Here is a 23864-nt window from a genome sequence, read left to right as displayed (position 1 = left end):
ATAATAATAATCTCTCGTTACAACACCGCAAATCTTAATTTCAGGAGACCCCTGACGTCGGGGAGGAGCTGGAACTGTTCGTTGCGAGTTCTCAACTTCCCCCTGGTAGCGTCGAGGTGGACCACTGTGGGGTTTCAGCCCAAAGGTACGTTTTACACAATGAATTAAGTTAACCATATGGTATGTACTTCTATTTATTGTTAATCACATACTCAAATCAGAGAGTCAGGGATCCACGGATATTATTTAGGCGTGGGAGTGCCTCGAAATGGTGAATCGAGGCGAATGAGAGAACTGATAAAAGGGCCAGTCGATCTATCGATGGGAACATGCTTATGTAAGTTAGCAGGCGCTGCTCGATTTTCCCAGTAGACGTCGTCCAAGTCGAAGAACGAGGGGAGGAACCAAAGGCACGATCGTGATACGTCCGACTGGAAAAACAACAGGTGAATCCTACTTCATTCGTGACTGTGTTTTACCCCAAGCAGTTTCGCGGCGTCGTCCGCGGATGCCTGGAGAACACGATCGATGAAGCTCTTGTCTCTAATCCCCAGGAGATTGGAGATCAAATCATTGTCCGCGCTCTCGCTCGCCTCTGGATTCACGTTCTGTGGGATACTGGCCAATTTCCCCGTCAGAGTGGTCAACTTCTCGTACGGGTTGAATCTCATCAGTCCACTTGGCGCTGCATCGCCCGTCGCGACTGGAGCGACGGTTGGCAAAGAGATTCTATCCTGGATGCGAGGATTCCCGCTGTTGGCCGCCACCAGAACAGGCGGTTGCTGCTGGCTTCGTGGCGTGATCGTAGGTGGCTGCGCGGGTGAGTTCTCCTCGTCGCCGCTGGTGCCGACGTACATCGTGGAATCGATCGACTCGTGCTTCTTCCTGTGCCGCAGCATGCTGTGCTTCAACGTGAACCTTCTGCAGCAAATGTCGCAGGAGAATGGCCGTTCCCCGGTGTGGGTCCTCATGTGGCGACGGAGATCCTCCGCGGACCAGAACCGCCTCATGCAAAAGGCGCAGACCACCTGGAAATGTCGGCTGTTTTAGTTGCTGCTCGAAGGCTTGGCTAATCGTTCATTCTGGTACAGAACACCGCTTGAAATAGATTTGGTGATGCGATGCGCAGCGTGAATGAACCGTGGGAAATACAGATTTCCCGTTAACAAGTCTTGTCCTACGTCATTGCTTAAAAAAAGTCCTGAATGAACATTTAACACGCTGTTATGGCGTGCCATCACACCAGGCGAGTGCGGACGTAGTGATATCACTGACAAAGTTGCGTTGTTGGGATGCATATTTCAATGGAATTATTGTAATTTATTGTAATAATTTGTTATGAAATGATTAAGTAAAGGAATTTCTTAATTTTCATTGAACAGAAAGACTCGGATAAATTATATCTCTCGCTTTAGAGGTAAGAGAGAGAAAGATATATAAGAAAGCTACAAGAAAGAGTGAGACAGTTGATACCCACCCTGCTGAGGAACCCCTGGCGCTATCTCTGTAAAAAGTGCTCAAACTGGTCGCTCAGCGTTATCGACAGCGAAGTGAACTACTCAAGAACTACTAGCGCCATCTCTGGAGAAAATAGTGAAACTAATTACCCACTAGTTTCAGCACTTTTCTAAGAGATGGCGTCAGTGCTTCAGTAGTTCACTTCGCTGTTGATAATGCTGAGCGACCAGTTTGAGCACTTTTTACAGAGATGGCGACATGGGTTCTACAGCAAGGCCTCTAGCAACTATCTCACTCTTACTTATAGTTTTCTTATATATCCTTCTCTCTCACACCTCTAAACCGGGGGATATAAAACAAATTACAATAAAACCATCGAAATATACATCCAGACAACAAAAATTTGTCAGAGAATAAGCAATATGCTGTCAATTGCGAGGCGTGAAATTATATTTTCGTATCATTTACAAATAATAAATACTGTAACGTGTCACGCGGCGCAAATGACATCACAGTGCTCCTATTGCGACAGAGTAGCATTCTCTGGGTACCTTTCTGTTGCTATAATCCGGGAAACGTCCCCGTTTCTCCTCTCCGTCGCTGGCGTGCTGCTGCGGCGGCAGTTGTTGCTGATCCTCCACCGTGTCGATGTCCATGTCCAACGCTCCCTTCGCCACCAGCATCTCGTAGGACTTCTTGTGGTTGACTTTGATGTGTTCCAGGCAATCCTGGCGCTCCGCGAACCCGCAGTCGCACAGGTGGCACTTGAAGGGCACGTCGCTGGGCCCAGGCGACGACCTAGGGGACGGCCTCCTCGACCTGGCCGTGTCGTTGGTGGACGGCGACGTGTTCGCGGTCGACTTCGGGATCCCTGGCAACGAGGAGGTCTCCATGCCTTCGGACACGCTCGAAGACTGGCTGTCGTAGTCGCTTTGTTCGTTGTTCTGTTTCGAGCACTCTCGTGGGCTGTTCTGAGGCTCGCTGGACGGTGTGTCTGACCTCGACTTGATCTTCCTGGCGTGTTTAGTGGAATGATGCTTCTTCAGATTGCCCAGCGTGGAGAAGGTCGAGCTGGGGCATTTGTTGCACTTGTACGGCCTCTCTGGCACGTTCCTCATGGAGAACGAGTTGTTGTTGTTGATCACCGCCTGAGAGTCAGGCGACGAGGAGTTTCTCACGCGACGCATCTTGTTGGGGTTCGCCTTGTGCTTCCTCAGCAAGTGGCGGTCGCAGTTCGACTTGGTGGTGAACAGCAACGAGCAATGGATACACTGGTACGGTTTCTGGCCGGTGTGCGTGAGGATGTGTCTCCTGAGCGACGAGGTCCAAGGAAACGGTCGCTCACAGTACGGACAGATGACGCGGTTCGGCGCCATCGAGTAAGCGGACTTCTTCTTCTTCTTCTTCTTCTTTTTCTTCTTCTTCTTCGACGAGGCGCTGACAGAGTTTAACGAGTTCACGGAGTCGGACTTCTCGTCGCTGCCAGAGTTGTTGCAGTCGCTGTGGGACGCCACCAGGCCCTCCTCGTCGCTCAGATACTGTGGCTGAAACTGCTGATACTGCTGCGACGCGTTGTCCAGTAACTCGGACACGCTCGCCAGATCGGTTGCGCCGTCTTCCATCTTCTCGTTCTTCACCTCCACCTCCTCTGTCTTGATCGCTCTGTTCAGGATCTTCTCCTCGCTCGAGTTCTCCGTCTCGACGTGTTTCTCATCGTCGATCGGCGTCTCCGTTCCAGCGACAACTGGCTCCTCGTTTTTTGCGAACTCTGCGTTGGTCTCCTCCGAGACGTCTCTCGTCGACTCCATCGGCTCTTCCAACGACACTGCAGCCTCTTTAACAGATTCAGTACCCTCCAACTGACCCCTCAACAGGCTCTTCTCCTTCTGATCCTGAGATTCCTGGTTGTCCTTCTCCTGCGGATCCTCGTCTATCACTAGCTCCTCTTCAGAATCATTCTCTTCCACTTTGTTGGCCTTCAGCTGCTGCGCCAGGATCGCGTACTTCACCTGGTCCGAGATCGGGTGCTTTGGGAACTCCGTGCTCGCCACTGGCTCGACTTTCGGCAGTATACTCGTGTACGACTGCGCGACCTGCTGCGAGGCGGGCTGTCCAAGGTTCTGCAGCAACGTCGGATGGCTCGAGGGTGGTCTGCCTCTGGTCGAGTGGCCGCCCCTGGGTTTCGAGCTCCAATACTGCGGATGCTGCTGCTTTATGTGTCTCTCCATGTTGCTCCTCAAGGTGAATCTAGCCGAGCAGTGCTCGCACGTGAACGGTCTCTCGGTTCTGTAACGACGTTGCTTCTGTTTAGGCATCAGCACTCCGTTCTTGATGACCATCTTCACGGAATTCGAGGACGGCAAGCTGTCCGGTTTGTCGCGGCTCGAGAGGCCCTTGTTCACCATCTTCGAGGACATCAGCTTCGCGTAGTCTGTCTGGTCCGTCACTGACTGAGCGTTCAGCTCTCTGCTCTGCGAGAAAGGAGTGAATCCCGCGGCGCCTATCGGCGGCTCCACCAAAGTGCCGCCGCTGGTCAACTGCAGACCCCTGACCAACTCTTTTCGCACTCTCTCCTTCATCGAGAAGTCCTGACCGAACACGTGAGGGTTAAACATATACGGCGGCAAGATCCCGGCGCCTACGCCAGCAGGGAACGCGTTGAAGTTCCTGTAGATGGCGTTCGCGTAGAGAGCTTCCAAGGAGGTAGGTTGAGAGGTGCCCTGGCCAGCCTTCAGCAACGCCTCCGTCAGCTGGCACAGCTGACTGGCGCTGTACAGGTCCTTCTTTCCAAACTGCTCGTGAGACGCGAGGAACTCGTTCTCCTCCTTCTCCCTCGACTTCTTCGACAGGTCCAGCACGTCCATCGAGAGGTCCAACGGGCCGTCCTCGCCTGTGCTCTCGGACACGTTCAGACCCTTCTTCAAGTTCATCGGACTAGCTTGTATTCTTTGGTGCGAATCTGATTTGGTATCACTGACTAGAGATACGCTGCCCTCCGACGACCTCGACTCGAGGTCGTCGTCCAGCTTCGAATAGTCCGACTTCACATCCTGACCGGGTTTACCGTCGTCGACGATCCGCTGGGTGAGCTCCATCGGCTGGCCAGGCTTCGAGAACGCGTCGTGCATCGCGATCGCCGAGTTGTGCAGCTTCGCCTCCTCGATTATCCTGATCTCGCCTCTCACTTCCATTGGCACGGACGGATAGTGCATCTGCGCCTGATGCTGAAGACCGTCGCGCTCCAACGGATAGATCAGGCTCTTCCTCACGTCGTCCTTGGCCACTCTGGGCGAGCTGCGCTCCACGTTCTCGTTCGTCGAGTCCTCGTTCGGATGGTAGATCAGAACGCTCTTGATGTCCTCCCTGGTCAGCTTCCCGTGGCGGTTCCTCACGTGGCGCTCGCAGTTCGCCTTGGTGGTGAACGCGTAGTTGCAGAGGGAGCACTCGTACGGTCTGTCGCCGTTGTGGGACCGCAGATGCCTGATCAGAGTGGCCTTGTCGGTGCTGGTGTACGAGCACATGTTGCAGGGGAACGGCATGCCCGACCCTACGCCCATGTGCGCCCTGTTGTGACCCTTCAGAGCCCTCAGGTTTGGGAATATAGCCGAGCAGAGTCTGCAGGGGAACTCGCCTTTCAGTTTCATCTTCCTGAACTCGGCTGCGAACGCGTCTTGAGCCTCCTCCTCGTGGTACTCCGAGGAGAAGGTGCCCGAGGAACCTGACGAACCGACGCTTGGATTGAATTTGATGTTGTTCTCGGGTGTGCTGGCGTCTGATCGCGGGAAATTCTGCAAGATCGGGCCAGAAGTGACGGATATGATGCTCTGAATATCGGCTAAGTCCTTGCCCTCCTTCGCCTCTGTCAACGCGGCCTTGTTCTGAAGGTCGAGCCCAGCGAAGAAGTCGTCCCTCCTCGACTGGCTGTCGTCCATCGACCTCGCGTGCGCGTTCGTCGTCCCGCAGTCGATCTCGTGAGCGTCCAACGCGGATCTGCACGGGAACGCTCGCAGACATTTGGAGCACTGGAACTTGGCGACCTCGCCTGAGGCTGGTCGATGCAGCGACTGCTCGCAGACAGCCCTCGCTATCGCTGGGAACTTATCCGACGAGAAGTCGACGAAGGTCAGATCATCGAAGCCCACCACTGAATTCCTCAAGTTCCTCGCTGGATTCCCGATAGAGTGCTCCGCGAAGTGGATCATGAACCGATGCAGGTTCAGCACCCTGTGGTTCTTGAACGAGAGGTCGCAGGGCACGCATTTCGCCGGGAATTCCGGATGGCACCGCTCTAGATGCGACTCCAACAACGCAGTGGTCGCGAAGTCTTGTCTACCGCACACAGGGCAATTGTAAACGTTCTGATTATCCTCTGGTCGCGACTTCATCTCCGTCCTCGAGTTGTTCAGCAGTATCTTGTGCCTCTTCTGGCCCTCGTTGTCGCTCAGGTAGTTAGGGCACTTCCTCTTCGCGGGCAACAACGGCGATTTCTCGTCGCGTCTCTCGATGTAGTCTGGCGACTTTCTCTTGGTCACTTCGTTGTTGTTGTACTCCTCGAGGTGGCGCCGTTTCGAGGACAGCTTCTCGGAGTCGCTGCTGCCCTCCGAGTCGGTGCAGCTGTGCGGCGACGCGCCGCTGTGCGCCGTTCTTAGGTGCCTGTTCATGTTCCCGTTGGTGGTGAACGCCATGTCGCAGTATTTGCACTTGAACGGGCGCTCGCCAGAGTGCACCAGCCGGTGCCTGTCCAGGGAACTCGACGAGCTGAGCACCTTGTTGCAGACGCCGCAACAGTACTCATCCTCGCCGCTGCAGTCGGTGCTGCGGGGCGAGTTGTGCCCGCGCAGGTGGTTCGTCAGCTCCCTCGAGGTGGACAACACTGTTGGGCAGGCTGGACAGGGGTGCGCGCTTTCTGGCAATTCGACCTGGTAAAAGAAACAAGCACGATTATGGTCTGAGGATTTTTATTTTACATGATTGAGAGAGGGAGGAGCGTTGGAAGGTTAGAGTTCGATCTTGAGTTTATTGGAGCATTAGTTGGAAATTTTAACAAGGGACTTAGATGGTTGTAAACCCTCTGTGAACGATAGAGAGGATGAGGAAGGTTGGTAATTTGGAGTTCGATCTTGAGTTTAGTGGAGCAGTAGTTGGAAGTTTTAATAAGGGAGTTAGATGGTTGCAGACATTTTGTGAACGATAGAAAGGGTGAGGAATGTTGGTGATCTGGATGGTGATTAGAGTTCGATCTTGAGGTTATTGGACCACTCATTGGAAGTTTTAGTAAAGGGTTAGATGGTTGTAGACACCTTGTGAACGATAGAAAGGGTGAAGAAGGTTGGTGATTTGGGTGGAGGTTACAGTTCGATCTTGAATTTATTGAACCACTCATTGGAAGTTTTAGTAAGGGGTCATATGGTTGTAGACACTTTGTGAACGATAGAAAGGATGAGGTATGTTGGTAATTTGGATGGAGATTAGTTGGAAGTTTTAGTAAGGGAGTTAGATGGTCGAAGACTCCTTGACATTAAACTTACGCTCGATGGCGAGGATGCAGCATCAGCTTGCGCTTCGTTCTCGTGTCCCTGATCGGGGCCACTTTTAACAGTAACTGTAACCAAACAGAAAACAAACATTACAAATCAACACCTTCCATATTAAAAAAAAAAAGAATACATAATATCTCTTAAATATTAAAATATAAAATACATATGAAAACGATCGTTCTTTCTAGCAAGGGATAAGAAGAATAATAGACCATACTGCAAATTGTCCACGTTTAAGACACGAAAGAGAGAACTCGCTCCTTCTTTTTTAACCACGCGTTCGTTTGCTCGAACCAGAGTTGGCGAGCGCATTTATCATCGCGGTTGGAAAAGAGCGTCGAAGAAACACACTGGGAAGCGTTCCTCGACTGCTGGTCGATTTCACTCGGATCGATAATGGCGTATTGTTTGTAAATTTTTTTAATTGTAACGACCGACCGCCACGTGATAGGATCGTGTCGCAGAAATCCGCGCGGACCGTGCCGCTCTTCCGGAAGCTGATATAGACGACCGCAAAAGAACGCCTCGTAGCTAAGACAATGACACTTTTATCAGCGCCGAGAACCGCATTCGTCCTTATTTACCAGCTCTCGACGATCCTAGAGGCTGCTAGACGCGGCTGGAGCACCGTTGCCACCAATTTTCTTACGAAAATACGACCAGCTGATAACGACCAGGCGACGAATATTGTTTCGTTGCTTTCTCTTTCGTCAAGATTTTTCGATAATTATTAAGTCCGTTCTAAGAGAGATTTGTGGTTGAATTATACTCTGTAGAATTTGAGTCGGGTGTTTGGTAATTTTTTAAAAAGGAAAATAAATTTTCTTCTAATTTTAAGCAAATTTCTCTTCTCTCGAGTTTCATAATTCTTGTGAATTCTTTCTTAAGAAATTTAAGGTTCATTCAATAGATTAATAGGAAAGGTTAACGAAGAGTGCAGAATAGAATTCAATTTGAGTGCTCGACAATTTTTTAATACCCAATTTTTCAAAAAACTTCGAGTCATCTTTGAATCGAATCTTAAATCGACTAAAAACACTGTAAAATTTCGCGCAATTCTTCGTAAAACTAAATGTACTCATATTTCTTCAATATTTTTAAAACATTTATCATTTCGTTTCTCTTTCAGAAAATTATTTCAAAGTTCGTGGAATGTCAAAACGAACGCTAATCGTAGAATCGTAAAAACTAGATTTCGAGTGGGAGATCGAGGACCAGTGACTCAATTGCAAGGGCAGAAGAGAAGAAAATGAAAAATTCCTCCGCGATGCATCGATGGACGAAGAAAACACGATGGAGGGGCGTCGTTGAGGACTGAAAGAGGATCGTGGCGACGACAGAAGACGTACGTGATCTCGCTCGTTCCGTTTTATCTGCGTCGAAGCGTTCTTTTCATCCGACAAGAAGCCAGAGATTAAACGGTATTGACAGTGTCGTACAGCGTCGATCCGCATTATCGAGCGGCCAGCAGGAAGCAGACAAAACATCTCGCCCTGTTATCGACGATCTGCTGCCTCGAGTTAGCCTCAAAGATCGTTCCTCCAGCTGATCACTCGCGGAGGAACGCGTCCTCTCGTCACAGTTTTTCTCTTCTGTATCGTGGTCACGTAATCAGTGTAATTGTGCTTAAGAAACAGTTCTCGTCATTTTCAGATGGTGAAATTAATATGAGAGAAGTTGGATATGAGGGATGCTAGAATTTGGATCGATCGAGGTACACGTTAAGTGATTGATTATGATGACTTCAGATCGTGGAGAAGAAAATGAGAAGCTTCCATTGGCAGCTAAAGAAATATCAAATTGGACATTTGGTGATTAAAAAGTAACAAAAGATAGCAGACATTCGTTACTTTATACACGTTCTGTTGCAGAAAGTCTGCACCAAGTGAATATTGCCAGGATTTCGACGAAAAATGTTGAGATAAAAATGGTACCTGATATTTATGACTAGATCATCCCTCTCTGCCACGTTGCATTCTCTTCTGTAATAAGGTCAATTTCTAAGCAAAATTCGAGGATAATTAGAAATAAAAATCATCGCTGATACTTATGGCAAGAGGATCTATTCTCAAGCAGAATTGGAGGCTAATCAGAAACGAAAATCGTCGAGGGATCATGAAGGCATCGAGGAGGAACAAGAATTTCAACGAAAAATGTTGAGATAAAAATGGCAACTGATACTTGCGACTAGACCATTTTCTTTTAGCCACGTTGCACTCTTTTTTGCAATAGGAGGGTCTCCAGCAAAATGGGAGGATATCCAGGGACCTCGAAGGCAGCAGGGAGGAACAAGAATTTCAACGAAAAATGTTGAGATAAAAATGGCATTTTCCTCTGGACACGCGGCACTCTTTTTTGCGATAGGAGGGTCTCGAGCAAAACGGGAGGATAATTAGAAATGAAAATCGTGGCAAACGAAAATCGTCGAGGGAAAACTGTTGAGATAAAAATGGTAGCCAACACTTATCGCAACGGGAAGGTCGATTCTCTGGAAAATTGTAGGCTAACCAGAAACGAAAATCGGGTAGGAACAAGTGCGGCGTTCGAAGCCGGTTGGACGCGCGTGGCACGTCGCCGGTCAGGTGAGTCGATTCTCGCGCGCGTAAATCACGCGGACGAGAACGGGTTTTTTTTCGGCCGTTTAACTCCGGGACTTGGGTTGCGGTCTGCGTCCGCGTTTAGCGCGAATAAATTCGACACGAGCGATTTACGGACGCGACCGCGACGACCTCCTCGACTCGTTCCCTTGCGCCACGCGATACCAACCAGTCACGTGGCGTCTATTTAACGATGCTTTGATAGGATCGAGGGGGAACCAGCTGGAACGGTGTCCGGCGAAGGTTAACGGCCACTGATTTCAGCTTCGTGCTCTCTTCGTTCTTGGTACCGTTTCGAACACCGATTCTTGCGAGTTTCAGAGCCATTTTACTGTCGAATCTGCATTTTTTATTGACGATTTCTGATGGTTGTTGAAAAATTGAATTTGGATCGAAGGTGGTACCGTTTCGAACACCGATCCTTGCGAGTTCCAGAGCCATTTTACTGTCGAATTTGTGTTTTTAATTTACGATTTCTGATGGTTGTTGAGAAACTGAATTTGGATCGAAGGTGGTAGCGTTTCGAACACCGATCCTTGCGAGTTCCAGAGCCATTTTACTGGCGAATCTGCATTTTTAATTGACGATTTCTGATGGTTGTTGAAAAATTGAATTTGGATCGAAGGTGGTAGCGTTTCAAACACCGATCCTTGCGAATTTCAGAGCCATTTTACTGACAAATCTGCATTTTTTATTGATGATTTCTGATGGTTGTTGAGAAACTGAATTTGGATCGAAGGTGGTACCATTTCGAACACCGATCCTTGCGAGTTCCAGAGCCATTTTACTGTCGAATTTGTGTTTTTAATTCTATTCTCAATGTGACGATTTTTTATGGTTATTGAAAAATTGAATTTCGATTGAAACACCTGTTCTGAGTAGAGATTATCGAATTATTCAACGCGTGGGACATTTATATTTGAATTTGAATCGCAGCACCTGTTTTAAGTGAAGATCATCGAATTATCCTATGCATGGAACATTTATATCTGAATTCGAACAAGAGAACAATTATACTTGCTGAGGTATTTAAATTCGAATCTCTCTTGAGAAGGTATTGAGCGTGAAAATATGAATGAACGAATTTCGACTTGGCGATCACAGAACGATCTTCTGCTAATTTCAAATTACTCGAACGCGAGATAAAAATTCACAAAAAATATATATCAACGAAATGTAGCGATTTTCTTGAAAAGATCGGTTTCTACGGTTCGATTTCGAAAAATTCGCGGTGTATCCGTGGACGCTAGATCCAGAACGCTCGTGAGAGGGGACATCGAGGAGGCTCGCAAAACTTTCCCATCTGCTAATCTCGCAACGGTAAATAAACATTTATCTAACCGATGGATAAGAAACGCAGTTATCTGCGCGCTGGCGGTTGACCAACAACTTATCTGGATTTCGAGAAGCGTTCATTTTTCAAACGCCGCACGCGGAAAAGCTGGCGCGCTCGAGTTGATTGTCAACTCGCATCCGAGCGATCGCGACGCTCGTAATCGAGCTTCGATATCGTTCGCAGCCGCTCTCGTAAACGAGTGACGGCAAGTGCTCGATAGAAACGCGTAAAAATCGCTCGACGCGCTAATCGAGGCTTTGGAATTATCGAACGATCGGCTCGAGCGTAACTTTAAACCTCGATCCACGCGAGATTCACGTGTTTCAATTGATTCGCCCAGTTCGATCGCTGCAAAAGTTTTTTAAATCATCGATTTTTCAAGTCCACGAGCGAACGACACGGTCGACACGGTTGCTGACTGTAAAAATTCGAAAGTTAATGGCGAACTATGTCGCACGGATGATTTTAACGGAAAATTGTACTGAGTGATGAGAATTTAATCGAATTAAAAATTCACAAACGCTTAAAAAAATATATATAATTAATTTGAACGATTTAAATATAATTGTTTCAATTACATGTGTTCGTTATTAAATTAAATAGGTTTAGAATCTTAAAAAGACTCAGCTGACACAAACAAACGCTTAAAAAATATATACAACGACTTTAAAACGATTTAAATATAATTTTCTCAATTAAACGTATTCGTTATTAAATTAGATAGGTTTAGAATCTCAAGAAGACTCAGTTGGCACAGACTGTTCGGTTCAGATCGAAAGACTAAAGTGGAAATCGAATTGCGAGAGCATCGATCGCCCTTGGAATCGAGGATGCGTTCAGAGCAGGGTGACGACTCCGGTGAAATTCAGAACAGATCCGCGCAGCGTCGTGACAAGTGGAAATCCAGCTCTGCTTTCCATTTCTAACGATCGCCGATCGCAGGAGACCAATGGTTACGGGGCTCTGTGAACCACGTAAAACGCGATTTCTAGTTTTCTGCCCACGACGACGCTGTGAAACTTTCGCGATCTACGGATCGATCGACGATCGACCCTCCACAATTTTATTTTAATGAAACAACCCTGGAAAATAGATTCCCCATGGTTTTATTTTAATTCTCAGTGGAAAAGTGGCGGAAACGAACGAAATTATTTTTCTACGATCGACCCTCCACAATTTTATTTTAATAAAACAACCCTGAAAAATAGATTCCCCATGGTTTTATTTTAATTCTCAGTGGAAAAGTGGCGAGAACGAACGAAATTATTTTTCTACGATCGACCCTCCACGATTTTATTTCTATTTTCTGTGGAGACGAACACGAGGTTCGAAGCGGCGAAAAGGAAGAAAATCGGTAAAAGATCGCGGTTAAAAGGAACGTTCGAGAGAGACGCGAGGTTCGATGAAGATCGATACGAGTCCCTTCTTCGTTGTACCTCGACGAGCGACGATATTCCTTCGATTACGCTCTTATTGTTGATTCAGCAGTGTTCAGAGAAACCGTCCGCCATGGCTGGAAACGATGACAACGCTTCTACGATTATGTCCAGCTAACTTATCCGCGACTCGAGATTCGATTATTCTCGACTCGATTCTTCGAAACGATTCTTTCGCGTTAACGAATAGATTTTTAGATTACAAGTGATTAAAGTTATTTTTTATATTTGTATTTAACACGTTTCGTATGTAGATGCAAATGACGTCTATAGCCGTCGAGAGTTTTTTGGAAAAAACTGTGCCCAATTCTGATAATTTTCACTTCGAAACGTGCGATTTACACCCGATTTCATCTTATACGCAGTCATAGACTGATCGAAAGAAAAGAAAAGTGTTTCTAAGGGCGATTGTGAAGAGTGAAAAATTTGCGTTAACGTGTTAATTAAGAAGATTTTCGTTTTCATTGATTGACGAGGTGCAAAGTGAATTTGAGTAGGAGGGTATAAGAAAATCGTCGAGAAGATTGAGAAATTTCAGGTGTTATTGAATCGATTCTTGGAAGCTGTCGGTATGAAAAACATTTGGACACGTTTCGTTGAAAATTCCAGCCGATGATCGGTGCTCGGTCACGAAATTCGAGTTATCCTCGAGTACACCCCGGAAAGAACGAGTAATCGTACACAAATCGAGTTGAAATAAACTCGTAATCGATTTCTGGAAATCGTTATACAAGAACGAACTCTTGATCGTTAATTGCATAATTTCTCGCATTTAAAATTTCAATTCGAATCGAGACATTTGATAATGAAGATTTGGACTTGTTGAAATTTAAATTTAAATATTCAATTTGATATTCAATTTGAATTTAAATATTTGAGCGCAAAAGTATGAACGACTGCTTGTTGGAATTTGAATTTAAATATTAAACAGCACAGAGTCATAATTACCCTAGATGTCAGCGAAAAACGATCGAGCATAGCTACCTTTAGCACTAACGAATCAAAACTTCATTCTCAAAAATCATTCATTACTCCTCAAAGAGATCAGTTCATAGCAATCTGGACCACGAACAGCATCAAAAACGCGACTTTCACTCTTAAGATCGTTTAAAGAAAGTTATTCGATCCACGAGACAATCCTCCATTAAATCAACGCCCATATTGGATCTCTGGAACCTAATACCAAAACGCAACCATTCCTCAAAAATTACTACCCCTTAAAGAGATCAATTGTACGCAATTTGGACCACGATCATCATCAAAAAACGCGACTCTCACTTCTAAGATCGTTTAAAGCAAGTTATTCGATCCACGAGACAATCCTCCATTAAATCAACGCCCATATTGGATCTCTGAAAAATAATACCAAAACGCAATCATTCCTCAAAAATTACTACCCCTTAAAGAGATCAATTGTACGCAATTTGGACCACAATTATCATCAAAAACGCGACTCTCACTCTTAAGATCGTTTAAAGCAAGTTATTCGATCCACGAGACAATCCTCCATTAAATCAACGCCCATATTGGATCTCTGGAACCTAATACCAAAACGCAACCATTCCTCAAAAATTACTACCCCTTAAAGAGATCAATCCTTCACAATCTGGACCACAATTATCATAAAAAACGCGACTCTCACTCTTAAGATCGTTTAAAGCAAGTTATTCGATCGACGAGACAATCCTCCATTAAATCGACGCCCATATTGGATCCCCAGAACCATGTTCATTCTCTCGAGCCCTGCCAATACGATTCCCTCTTCCAGAGAATCACTAAGGTCCACTTGGCAAGGGGTGAAACCGCCACGCCCTGTATCCGCAATGCACCCTCGTGGAGAAGGCCTCGAGCGTGTCGCAGAGCGCCGCGGAAACGGGAACGGGAGCAGTTTGAGAGCCCGTCGAGGGCGTACATGCGCACTTCCGCCAACCGGCGCCTCCTACGAATCGCAGGATGCTGCGCTGAACCAATGGTGGGGGCTCGCGCCACGGTATTGACCGCCTCTCTCATCTCTCCGAGCTTTTATCTCGTCTCCCTCTCCGCGTCTCTCTCCGCGCCTGTCGCTCCCCTCTTCGACCGACTGGGTGCCATTCCTCCACTCCCCTTGTTACTCTCCTTCTCTATTCCCGTGGCCACGTCTCTGCTCCGATTTCCTTCCTCCCTTCCTCGATTAAGTAGCGATCGATTCGACTGGATCGCGCGTCTTCAGGTTCGACAGAGGGATTTCTTTGATTTGTGTATTTGTTGAAGATTCTTCGTTGGGTTCTTCTGGAGGATCTTTGGTCTTCTGGTCTCGAGCTGTGTTGAATGGTACTCTGTTTCGAGTGTACGTTGGTCTTTGCTTTGTGTGTGCGTTGAAGAAGGTTGAGTGTGAGGATATATCGAAATGGACCAAGATTAGGTATGCGATGATTAGAAATGCGATGATAGATGAGTTCGATGGAAGTTAAAAAGCTAGGGTAATCTAAAGCGTTCGCCAAAATGGTGGTTTATAGAATTCCTCCAAGTCGAGTAACGCGATTTAATTATAATGAACAAGTAGAAACGCGAAAATAGGTGAACTCAATGAAAGTTAAAAAACTAGACTAATCTAAAGCGTTCACCAAAATGGTGGTTCACAGAGTTCCTCCAACTCGTATAACACCATTCAATCACAAACAAGTAGAAACTTAAAAATAGGTGAACTCAATAAAAGTTAAAAGATTACTATAATTTATAAAATTCCTGCAAGTAGTTCTAATTCAGCCACGAAATAAGAACGCGAGACGTAACCTTCTACGTGTGCATATTCATATAGTTTCCCATTGGATCGTTCATTCTTCGCGAGAGTTCACCTTCTCATCTCCCAACGCTCTTCTCCCCGCGTTCTCCTCGAGTCGCGTCGTCGTAGTTGTCGTCCCTTATTCTCTCTCTCTCTCTTTCTCTGCTCTCGTTGCTCTCTTATGAACCACCTCTCTGGAGCACCCCCCTCGGACCCGCTCTCGCCACGCTCGGATACACCCACGCAGCACCACGCAGGAGGAAGCAAAGATGGCGGTCGGTTACCGTGTTTCGAGAGCCGTGGCTCTGACAACCTTGGACTTACCCAGCCGTAACACCCTTGCCACCCTCTCTGCGAGTCCTGGGCGACACACACGCTCTCTCTCTCGCTTCTCTTTTCCCCCTTTTCGACTATTTCCGGTGCGCTCGCGACGGACCAAGAGAGAAGGACGCGGTTGGGACGCGAGAGACACGTGTTCGATTCAGATTCTGCGCTCAATTCTCTCACGCGTTCGAGTATTCGTTTTGTAAGTATTTTAAACTTAAGTTCGCGATTTTTATTTGTTTTCTGTGGTGTTTCTGGTTTAATGGTGGAATTCGCAGGGTTGATTTTTATTCTAAGCTTAAGTTTGCGATTTTTATTTTTATTTCTTTCTTGGCGTTTCGATTAACGCTGAAATTTGTAGATTAACTTAAGTTTGCGATTTTAATTTCTTTTTCTGGTGTTTTTGGTTTAACAGTGAAATTGGCAGGGCTGATATTTATCTTAAACTTAAGTTTGCAAATTTTAATTTCTTTTCTGTTGTTTCATTTGAACAGCGAAATTAATAGAAGTTCGATGTAACAGAAGATATTGTCTTACGTAATTTAAATAGCCAGAACGAGTAGAACGGAAGAACCCATTCGACGTGAACTGTAATTAAATTTGAAGAGCGCCACGGATGAGGAAGGTGATTTGTACAGATGTGACTGGACAACTCTCGAGGCCTTTACATCGAGATAAAATGATAGTAGCACGAATCGCGAGAGTCTCTGCCAAGAGTTTGTGTGTCGAGATTAGATTCTCGTAGACGGTGGGTCCAAAGTTTCCAGGAAAGTAGATCACGCCGCGTGTATCGATTCGTTCGAGCAGAGATCGAGGATTTAGTTTCGCGACGAGTGCGAGATCGATATCTGCTGGTGCCGCCAGTTATCACGCGTGTGTTCGTTCCTGTTTCTCCAATTAAATCTGATTAGAGAGATTTTTTAAGCCTCCGTCGGGAGATTCGTATCGCTCAGCTGGCGAAATTAACATCACTGTCGATAAATGCGATCTCTCGCGATCGTTTGACGCTCTCGAGGACGTTTCAGTCGGTTTTCGATTAATCTTGAACGAAATTTATTCAAAATAACGCTGTGGATCGAAGCTTAGAAAATTTTGCTTTATTGCACGAAAATTGCGAGCTCTAGTTCGAAATTTTCGAGGACGTTTCAATTATTTTCGATCGATCTTAAACGAAATTTATTCGAAATAACGCTGTGAATCGAAGCTTATAAAATTTTGCTAGTAAAAGTTCGATTTTTCTCGATTATCCATCGACCAGGAAGATTAAAAATTATCCATCGCGTGTTAATAATTCAAGCTTGGTTTCCAGGTCAGAAAAATTCGTTCGAAGAAAGAGAACGTGAATAACATTCGAAGAATGCCTGAAGCTACAATAATTAGAGAAGAATCGTGGCGTCCATTCGAGCGGCTCCACGCGCGACGCGCGACAATCGTCTTCGACGATTTCGAAACACGCCATTATCTCTGCCAGAGCACGATCGACAGGCTTTCTCCGAAAACGATGATCTGCCGGTGTGTAAACACGAGAAATGACCTCTAGAGCACGGGAGCAAACAGTATCGAGCGTCGTTCCCAATCCCCTCCCCCTCTGGGGAAAAGGAAAAAGTGACCACGGCTCTATGGATCGTCTATATTTGTTTCTATTCCCAACGCGGTTTTTTCCAGTCCCATCCTCTCCTCGACGGAGATACCTCTCATCGCCCCTCTCGATTCGAATACAGAGAAAAACAAAATTTATTGTTATTTTATTTTTTATTCTAATATTTCAACGTTTGGGATTTAGAGATAACCGAGGTGTTGTCTCTAGTTGCGATTTACAAGATTTATTGTTATTTTATTTTAATATTTTAACGCTTGGGATTCAGAGATAACCAAGGTGTTGTTTCTAGTTGAGATTTACAAAATTTATTGTTATATTATTTTAATATTTCAATGCTTGGGATTCAGAGATAACCGAGATGTTGTTTCCAGTTGGGATTTACAAAATTTATTGTTATTTTATTTTAATATTTCAATGCTTGGGATTTAGAGATAACTAAGGTGTGTTTCTAGTTGGGATTTACAAAATTTATTGTTATTTTATTTTAATATTTCAATGCTTGGGATTTAGAGATAACCGAGGTGTTGCTTCTAGTTGGAATTTTAAATCGCAGGATTAATTTTAAATTGCAGACTAAATAGTCGATAGAAAAAAGACCAAGTGGTAACGATAAAATTTACTTAAAATTATTAGATCTAATATCGCTATAACTCTCAAAAAATTGCAAAAATTTCACCAAATAATTTCTCTGAATACACATCTCGCAAAAGTACAAACATCAAGTTCAGAATCCCCAACATGGCCACATTTATAACATCAAACCAATCAATATTCGAATAAAAAAAAATTAAAAAAACTGTAACATCACACGATAATCCTGCGAAACGATCTCAAACGAAGGAATCGTCCTGCTCGTGGCCACTCGAACGATAATCCCGCAGGATCGATTTTCCGCGAGAGCGCAACGCTCGCGGATCGCAACGAAACGCGCGTTGCGTTCGCAATGGGAACGGTTGAAACGCAGAGAAGAAACAGGATTCTCACGTTTTGAGGATTTTCTTGGGAACGAGGAGCGCACGCGGCGTGTGGCGGATGAAAAATGAAAGGCGCGCGGGTGTCGAGGAAAATCGACTGCCCCTTCCTTCGATTCTCAGCCCCGGAACCGGAACGAATCGGGAATCGCGATACACCTTTTCTCCGTTTCGAGACATCGCCACGGAACGATCGAACCCGTCCGCCATGCCTGTTTCGTAATCTTTAACGAGCCATTTCTCCGCTTCTCGCGTGGCAATCGACGTTCCCGATCTGGTTAAATTCAAACGGCTCGAACTCGTTCCCCGTTTCTCTTTCTTCGTCCGCTGCGAGAAGGTTCGATTGATTTAATCAGCGAACGAGATTGATAATAATTGTGACAAGAAAATCAATTCGAATGATCTCTATTAATTATGGAGTTTAATAAGAGCAATCGCGATCCGATAGTTGAGCAGTGTGTATCAAACAGTGCCTAATCGAAGAACAAAAAAATCAATTTCAATTATCTCTATTAATTATGTAGTTTACTAAGAGCAATCGCGATCCAATAGTCGAGCAGTGTATTTTAAACAGCGTCCAAGAAAAAAGAGAAAAATCAATTTGAAGGATCTCTATTAATTATGAAGCTTACTAAGAGCAATCGCGACCCAATAGTTGATTGAAAAGCTACCATCGAGCAACGTGTATCGAACAGGGTCCAAGAAAAAAGAAAAAAATCAATGTTGAATGATTTCTATTAATTACGAAGCTTACTAAGAGCAATCGCGATCCAATAGTTGATTGAAAAGCTACCATCGAGCAACGTGTATCGAACAGGGTCCAAGAAAAAGGAAAAAAATCAATGTTGAATGATTTCTATTAATTACGAAGCTTACTAAGAGCAATCGCGATCCAATAGTTGATTGAAAAGCTACCATCGAGCAACGTGTATCGAACAGGGTCCAAGAAAAAAGAAAAAAATCAATGTTGAATGATTTCTATTAATTACGAAGCTTACTAAGAGCAATCGCGATCCAATAGTCGATGAAAAGCAACCATCGAGCAACGTGTATCGAACAGGGTCCAAGAAAAAAGAAAAAAATCAATGTTGAATGATTTCTATTAATTACGAAGCTTACTAAGAGCAATCGCGATCCAATAGTCGATCGAAAAGCAACCCTCGTACCTATTGGAGAACCAGCTTCCCACGAAGAAGAGCCTCGCGCAAGCACTACAATAATACGCCACTCGTATCGATCCGCGTCGCGATGGAGAAGAGGGAAAAATTGTCTCTGTCGCGGTTCTCTCCTTCGTTACTATCGAACGGACAGTCCCTCGTATACGTGGCCCAACCGAGTGTTTCCGCATATGCCTTTAGAGTCGCGCCCTCGTCAATAACCGCGATTCGTTTCATGGAAGAACTGCAGAGCCGTAAGGGGATTAGCCAAGTGACCCGATCGGTCGATCGCGATTCGAGGGTTGCACGGACCACCGTACATTTCAAGTATAACGCCAAGTTTAACACCTTTTCAGATATGGAACGCTGCGCTGCATAGCAATTTGTACGAGATATCATATAATTTGTACGAGATATATGGAAAAATAGAAAAGTAATTGTGATATCGTCGACAAGTTGCGAGAATCGCGTTAAAACTGAGTACAGTGTATTTATTACTACCCTTAAGGGGTGGATTGGATATCTTGAGCGACGCTTGTCAAATTCAGCGATATTCGATAAGAATTTTGAAGGTTTACAATTTAGTCAGCGAGGAGTATGGATTTTTTAGTTAATGCCTAGATTATGAGAGAAAAATGGGGTCTAGTAGATTTCTATGTTCCTCTCTTAGCGAATAAACTTCGTTCGATACGAATTTCAAAGTTTCACGATCGATTTTGTCAGTACAAAGAGCCATAGCTGGTTTAGTTGGATTTTCTATTTAACTCGTAGATTATGAGAAAAAAAATAGGCTTCTATGCTGTTCCCTTAGCGAATAAACTTCGACACGAATTTCAAAGGTCCACGATTTTTCATCACTGAAGAGAGTCACATCTGGTTTAGTTCGATTTTCTATTTAATTCGCAGATTACGAGAAAAAAATAGGTTTCTATGTTCTCTCCTTTGATGAATCAGTTGACGAAAAGAAAAATGAACTTTTGCAAATACCCAAAGAAACGAATTCTGTTCGATTTCCAACAGCGACTGTCGGAGACTTCGATGCGAGAGGAGCGAGCGAAACGCTCAGCACTCTCGAACGACCATCGAAGCGGACGTTAATTAGAACGTTTCGTCTGGAGGGTGAGAAAAGGGAGCGGTTGACTTTCCGCGCCACGCCCTAATTCGACTTCCACGGACCCTTCGACCCCGTGAAAACGAGCTTTCCTCGCTTGTTACCCTCGACGGACCACCGTCACGAATCGAACGCCACGAACACTTCAATTCTCTCGTCGATTTTCGTCTGACTTCACTTTTTCTACACCTTCGTCTGCTGAGGTCTGCTCGAGTAGCTCTATCTGGTCTCGAGTGGACAAATTTCGAGCGCAACGGCTCTATCTGAGCCACTCGAGCCAGATTAAGGGAATACAAAGGTCCGTTATCGATTCTATCGCCGCTGCAGAATCTTTACCGCTAAGAAATCGAACGTCGCTCGGTTTTATTACACCTGGTATATTTCGTTCGCGATAAACGTCGCTTAAATACCTATTTCTTCGTTGCTACACCATTTCCAGGCGATATCGAGCCGAATAACTAAATAATTCCCATTCAAAATCGACGATTATGCAACTCTTCGCTATCTTCGCGACGAATATTTTTAACTGCAAAATTTCGCAAATTCGCTCGAATTTATTATCCAAAAAATTCCGTGCGCGATCCAATTTACACTGCTATCTGAACGCACGCGTAATTCCCCGACAGCTACATCGAAATCTCCGCTTCCTGCCACGCTGAAATCCACGCCAGCGTCTTCGTAGTCGCCTCTTATCTAACGGAGGAACGATAAAAAAAAAAGAAGAGAGAAAAAATGAAAGAGCGTGTCTCTGTATAGGTGTTAAATAAGTATTTTTCTCCCCCCGCAAGGTACTCCAGTTCCATCCAGTTCCTCTCGAAGATGGCCAGTCCTTTCACGGAAGCGGCTCGATAGATAATTTCCTCGATAAGAGGAGGTTTCAGGTCCTTATCTACGTGGACTTAGACTGACGAGCCGCCTCCTTGTACTCCCTCCTCCTCCTACCATCGTCGTCGATGCTCGTAGATTAGAATTCAGACACGTCAGCGTCGCGAGATCGCGTCCGCGCCTTTTCTTCCCATCGCGTGTGTATCGAGCAGCGTCCAAGAAAAAAAGAGGGAAAAAATCCACAGGAAAAAAGATCGATACGTGCTTCCTGGAAATTGAGTGACTGGATGGTTGGCTGGGTTGGTTGGTTGGTTACTTCCTTCTCTCTCTCTCTCTCTTTCACTCTATCTCCCTCGTTTTGCTCGGATACCAGAGCTACGATTGCGTCATCGTACGATCCGCGTAATCTCGTTATCTCGTAAGCTCTCGCACCGCGGACGCGAACTTTTCCCTGCGTTTTCGACGACGCGAGCAACCATGGCGGCTGTTGGTTCCACTGGAGAACGGAGAACTCGAGGAGCTTCGCGGATGGGACGGTTGCGCGTGTTTATTGGATGGTTTGTCGAATTTAAAAGGTTCTCAAGTGATTGAAATTATATTTTACAATTATTACAGATAGTTAAGATTGAAACATTGAACGTGATTCGATTCTGCGCGTTGTTCCTCGAGTTTTCGAGATTGAACAATTTTTTTTTTTCTAAAGCAGAAATGATTTGGTGTAACAGGAGAACGTGTTGATTGCTAGAATCGAATTTTGCTCTGTACAAGTGGATAGCCATTCGATATCCTCAGGTTTTAGAGTCGCAACGGGAAATTAAAGGCTTTCAAGTGATTGAATTGATATTTTATAATTATTACAGACTGTTGAAATTGAAACTTTGAACGTGATTCGATTCTGCGCGTTGTTCCTCGAGTTTTCGAGATTGAACAATTTTTTTTTCTAAACTAGAAATGATTTCGTGTAAAAGGAGAACGTATTGATTGTTAGAATTGAACAATTTTGCTTTCTACAAGTGGATAGCCATTCGATATCCTCAGGTTTTAGAGTCGCAACGGGAAATTACGTAAGACGCAGGGATAGTAATCCTTTTAGGAATTTTTTTCAGAAACAGGTTAGCGGTTTACTGGCTCTCGATCGAGTTAGATAATTAAGCTCAGAGACTCGAGCTTATCTTCGAGTATAGATCGCGCAAGATTCGGATTACGCTGTTCTCTGCTTGCGTATCTTACTCTGTTTTATCAGAAACCCGTGTAACGTTTACAATTAACCATTCGACAAATTCTTTTCGACTACCTTCAATAATAATCGCGATGAGAGAAAAATTCACACGAAAGAATGAACTCTGACCAAACGCTGGACCGCGACACGAAATGAAACGAGATCTCGAAAACCAAATCCATTGCACCCCCAGCGAATTCATAAGAGCTGGTGTCTCGCGTCTCGAAGAGAGCATCGTTCGAATAGGCTGAAATGAAAATCTAAAGCCGCGATCCGCGAGAGAGGTTTCTAATTTCCGCCTCCGCATCGACTGGCGCCTAATTAATCGAAAGAGCCGCGAGAATTCAACGGGACGATGATTATTCAGCGTTTTCACCGCGGTACGAAACGGAGCCTCGCGTAACATTGACACGCGAATTTCAATGGAGAACGTGCGCCGCGTTCTTGAAACGAAAATCCCATTACAACGCGGACTTAATGGAGACACCGATAGGCATCGATATTTTCTGTGTTAATCGAGATAGCTCGAGAGAACGAGAGAGGAAGAGAGAGAGAGAGGAGCGAGAGAACGGTCACGAACGATAATATCTTCCTCTCCCTCTTTCCTCTTTGTTATACACCACTCGACTTGCTCATTAGTCATCGAATTTCGGTCGTTTCCTCACATCCTGCTGCCTTTCAGCCGAAATATTCCCAGGCCTCCGATAAATCGGCGCTAACGCACCGCGTTAGGTCGATCAGGGGAACAATGGACGCCACTCGTTAGCGCGATCGCGAGAGTGAACGAGAAAAGAGCGGAAAAATCGTGCAAATTTGTCTGTCAGAGAGAAATATCGCGATTCTATCCCCTACGATTCTTCTTAGTCCCCTTCGAGCGTTCCCCCGCGGAAAAGTCGAGCGAAGAATAGAGCGTTTCCGGAATCAGCGGCTTCTGAGCCTTCCACTTCCTCAACAGACCCAATCGTAACTCCACGACGCGCTGGAGCGTCAGTTATTCAAATTCTTATTCATTTTCAAAGAACTTGTACGATCTCGAACGACAAATGAGACAAGATCGTCAACTCTGCCTCTCGATTTCGAATGACAATCGACTCACGCGAAATCTGCGCGAGAAAACAATGTTTACCACATCGATCACAATATTTAATTATCCTCCATCTGTACCATCCCTCAACACCCGAATCTTCCAATGTTTACTCAGCGTACCGAGAAATTCAGTGGCGAACACGAATCCTCGAAACCAGCGGATCGTTTCGAGAGTTCTCTGCGTGTCTCTCGGACAGCCCTGCTTCCCGTGAGCCTCCATTAACCGTGTAAGAAGAGCGCAAAACGGGATCGATCGGGTCAAGAAGGGCCTTATCGTCGAGGTGCCGTGCCGGCGTCACCTGACCGCGAAACAGGAAGAAGAACAGACGTACCTTTCGTCGAGTAATCCATGCTTCCCTCAGCGTCGTGGTCGACTCATCGAGTCCCAAGGTCGGTCCCGGCACTTAACATCCAAACAAACGTGGTACGTTGCACTTAACACGAGG

General features: G+C 45.6%; 1 protein-coding gene across 1 annotated transcript; it reads right to left on the bottom strand.

Annotated features, from left to right (window-relative positions):
• Positions 1–350: 350 nt before the first annotated feature.
• LOC143425792 (uncharacterized) lies at positions 351–23864 on the bottom strand. The gene is made up of 4 exons (XM_076898791.1): positions 23751–23864; positions 6987–7060; positions 2010–6377; positions 351–1028 (listed from the first exon to the last, which is right to left on the bottom strand). Exons 1-4 carry the CDS (start codon positions 23767–23769, stop codon positions 459–461), a joined length of 5031 nt encoding a protein of 1676 aa, XP_076754906.1. The 5' UTR covers positions 23770–23864; the 3' UTR covers positions 351–458.

The sequence above is a fragment of the Xylocopa sonorina genome, chromosome 8, assembly GCF_050948175.1.
Source record: "Xylocopa sonorina isolate GNS202 chromosome 8, iyXylSono1_principal, whole genome shotgun sequence".
In the NCBI taxonomy this organism is placed as follows: Eukaryota; Metazoa; Arthropoda; class Insecta; order Hymenoptera; family Apidae; genus Xylocopa; species Xylocopa sonorina.
Note: the sequence above shows the minus strand (reverse complement) of the source record. Positions and strands in the feature narration are given on the sequence as shown.